At 33.6% G+C, this 3,638-nt stretch overlaps 1 protein-coding gene across 1 annotated transcript; it reads right to left on the reverse strand.

The window, feature by feature from the left end:
• Positions 1-788: 788 nt before the first annotated feature.
• LOC108459688 (uncharacterized) lies at positions 789-3,244 on the reverse strand. The gene is made up of 6 exons (XM_017759089.2): positions 2,525-3,244; positions 2,246-2,448; positions 1,950-2,160; positions 1,784-1,869; positions 1,597-1,688; positions 789-1,518 (listed from the first exon to the last, which is right to left on the reverse strand). Exons 1-6 carry the CDS (start codon positions 2,612-2,614, stop codon positions 1,277-1,279), a joined length of 924 nt encoding a protein of 307 aa, XP_017614578.1. The 5' UTR covers positions 2,615-3,244; the 3' UTR covers positions 789-1,276.
• Positions 3,245-3,638: the final 394 nt, after the last annotated feature.

The raw sequence follows: 3,638 nt of genomic DNA on the forward strand, positions 1-3,638 counted from the left end.
TTAGTTTATTACTGACTTATGTACTAAACGTAGCATCATTGATTTGCGAATTGACTCCAATATTATTGATAGACATGTAAAAAGCAAATTGGAATCTAAAAAATACTGACTAATAAAAACATGCTTAAAATAGTGAGGTTTTCATAATTAAATAAGTGGTCAAATAGATTAAACCACTAGTTTTCTGTCTATCCAGTTTGCCTAGTTTAATTGAATAAATTATTTAAAAAGTCAAAAAAATAAAAAAAAATATTAACAAATAATGAAAACTTGTTCAACCACCGACTTTACAAGTTTTTAACTCATTTCAATCGGTCCAACCCCTTATTTCGAACCGATTTACGGTTCAACCAACCGGTTCTATTCGACTTTGAAAACTAAGCAAAATTGGATGAGACGATTTGAATATAAAGTTGATCAATTACTCTAATTAATCAAGTCGATATCTAGGTGTTAAAGAAAAACTCGAGACATCAATACATGTTGGATTGAACAGTAAAGAATTTGATATTCCTTAAATAAGATCTCAAGTTTAAGTCTTGTGGACAAAGAAAACATAAATAAAAGAACTTACTTCATGATTAATAACTTGGATTCATATACGAGACAATTTGTTTGCAATATATTATAGTTTAACCCTATCAAAGTCAAGTAATCTAAAAATTGTAACCTAATTTAAATTTAACTTAAAAATATAATATAATCACCCATGATTGTGATATAAGTTGGTCACTGCATATGCATATGTTAGCATCACACAAAGGACTCCAAAGAGTATGAAATCAAGATTAAGAAATGAGTGATTGAGTATTTTTGCTATAGGGATAAAGAAAATATTGTCAAACTGTGGAGGCTATCATCAATTTTTTCCAAATCTCTCATTGGCTCTATAATGGTGAAAAAGAATCCAAAAACAGGTTCCCAAAGAGCCTCACTAACCCATTTGTTTACAACAATAAGCCCGAAAACAGGCTTAAAAACAGCTCCACTTGCTGTAATCTTGTAATGGTTGGCCTCAGGTTGGACCATTTCGAAAAGGGTTCTCGATATTAAGTGCCAACCACAAATGCTCATGAGGTTTAAAGGTCCCCCTATTACTTCACAAAGCACAAAACCAGAATAAAACCGTACTTAGGTTTCTCTCTCTTTTTTTTTTTTGGTTTTTTCTCTCTTTTTTTTGTTTTTGTATTTTTTTTTTTGGTAATTAGTGATCAGTCACTTTAATCCATGGGATTGGTTTCACGAAGAAAATTTACTTGTAAAGTAAATTTATGTTTTAGCCACGTCGAATTCCGGTGAAATAATTGAAGTCATGGTGTTCGACCCTAAGTTGCTTGAGCCATGAATCAGCCACACTCAAAAGCGACATTAGTCGCTCTAGGTCTTGGCCGCAACTGCCTGACACCCACACGTCGCCTTGCATCTTGTAAGTGGCTAAACCAAATGGCAAAAGTGATATATCGTCCCCTTCGTTTCGTTTCTTTTTAGGATTTTCAATGTTATCTTCAGGATTCATATCTACAGATACACGATAAACATCAGCAAAAAGAAAAGGGAAAAAAAGTTCTAAATTTAAACAAAAGCTGAAGGCATCACCTTGGAAAGAAGATGATAAAGTGTGGTAAGTAAGGAAGCATGTAGACAAGTCTTTTATGGTCCTTCCCATTGGAATATGATAAATTGGGTACCTGTAATTATTCACATCAAATAGTAATTCTTATTCGAATAATCATAAACACGAAGGTATTATCTTTTTCTAATGCTGTGAACAGATGTCACCTACCAGGCAACCGCCATCCAACTAGCTGGAGAAAGATCTACACTCCTCAATGAGATCAAACCAGGGTATCTTCTTGATAATCCATTAATCTGCAAAGGGACATGAAGCTATAAATTGTAGCCTAAAACCTAAAATCAATAGGTCACTTACTATAGTTCATGAATGATACCTTATCCATGAGTGGAACCCTTCCATAAGGTGTAGTTCTTTCGAAATATTGAAAATAAAGGTAACCCAATCTATTATTGACATGCCAAAGGCTGTCTTGATCGGAGCCACCTTCCTCCGATGAACAACCGTCCCATCTCCATAACTCGCTTTCATCACTATAAGAATCACTAATAGAATCCCTCTCGCCATCGCCTGATTCCGTTTCTTCTCTGTTTTAAAGCCCCCCAAAAAATGTTACCGAATGTGCCTTCCAGAAACTAATGAGTTTTTCAATTAAACAACAATTTCTATTACCTACTGCTGGTGAATATTTGGATTGCAGAGAGGTAAGGGACATAGTATTGAACCAAGGTTTCGTTGCTGTTCAAACCGACGGGAACCCCGGCACCGTACGCACTCCACTCGTCGTAACAATTCCAAAGATCACCCAACGTGAAATATTCAACTTTTTCTCTTTCCCAAGGGTGCCATAAACGATTAAGGTTCCTAATCTCGCTCTGCAAGAACATTTTGAAAAAACATTAAAAAATGGAACCGAAACAGAGAGAAACAAAGAGAGGGGGATTTGCAGACCTTGCAGAGGAAATGAGATTTGATAGTAGGCGTGGTGCAATGGAGGAAACAATCGAGGTTCGATTGCGTTGACCCAGAGTCGAAAATCATGATTTCGGAGAGAGAGAGATTAAGGGGTTTCTCTCTAACTCAAAAAAACAAGGGAAAACAGAAGGCAAGTTGAAGAAGACAAAAGAAAAGAACAATGGGGGATAGAGGAAGAGAGAGATTATCGCGATTTCGTTAAATAAATGAAAAAAAATGCTTGAATAAGCTAAATTTAAGGAAACAGAAAATGGAGAGAAAGAAAACTAAATTAAAAAAAAATTGAAATAAATACAAATCTGGATTCAACCTAGTCTTTGTTGGTAGTTGGAAAATTTTTTGTTGAATATTGAAGCTTTCTCTAGTTTTGATAATAAAAAAAAATAAGGAAATGGTTTTGTTTTTTCTTTTTGGAAAACGCTACGACCATTCAACGTTTAATTCTTCAAGTTAAATCCAAAAACCAGTTACGCAAAACCTACCAAAACAAGTTTCTTTTCTTTTAACAAACCCAAATTTCACGCCAACTGAAGAAGAAAAACAAAGTGAAGTCCGAGAAAACGAGAAAAAATAAGGGAAAAGTTTCCCTTTTATTCTTGTTTCGATGACAAAAGCCGAAAAATTCTCAAATTTTATTGGTTTCTATACCTATTGGAACAGAACTTTTAAAAGACAAAGAAAGATTAGATAAGGCAGACGATAATAGTTGAAGCATTTGATTTCATATTTATAGCTCAGCTCTTGAAAGATACGTGTATGCAGAACTTCTTTATTAGTAATCTTTTTTATTATTTTAATTATGCAATTTTTGTTAACCTCTTATCTTTTTAATTATTACTTTAAACAGATCTTAGATTTGCATTAACAAAAGGGTTTTTTTTTTTTTGAATTTGAGAAAAGAAACAACTGTACTTGTTTGCAATTAACCAAAATTTGAGATTTAATACTGTTTACATCCCTCTTAAATAACTTGTGTTTATTTTGCTTACACTATGAGGTGTTTGGTAACCAGCGTTTTAAACCTTTTTAGTTGATTTGGCCATAAATGAGTAGTCAAACCTCTAAACAGAAAATGTAAGGATAAACAACT

Source organism: Gossypium arboreum, chromosome 4, assembly GCF_025698485.1.
Source record: "Gossypium arboreum isolate Shixiya-1 chromosome 4, ASM2569848v2, whole genome shotgun sequence".
In the NCBI taxonomy this organism is placed as follows: Eukaryota; Viridiplantae; Streptophyta; class Magnoliopsida; order Malvales; family Malvaceae; genus Gossypium; species Gossypium arboreum.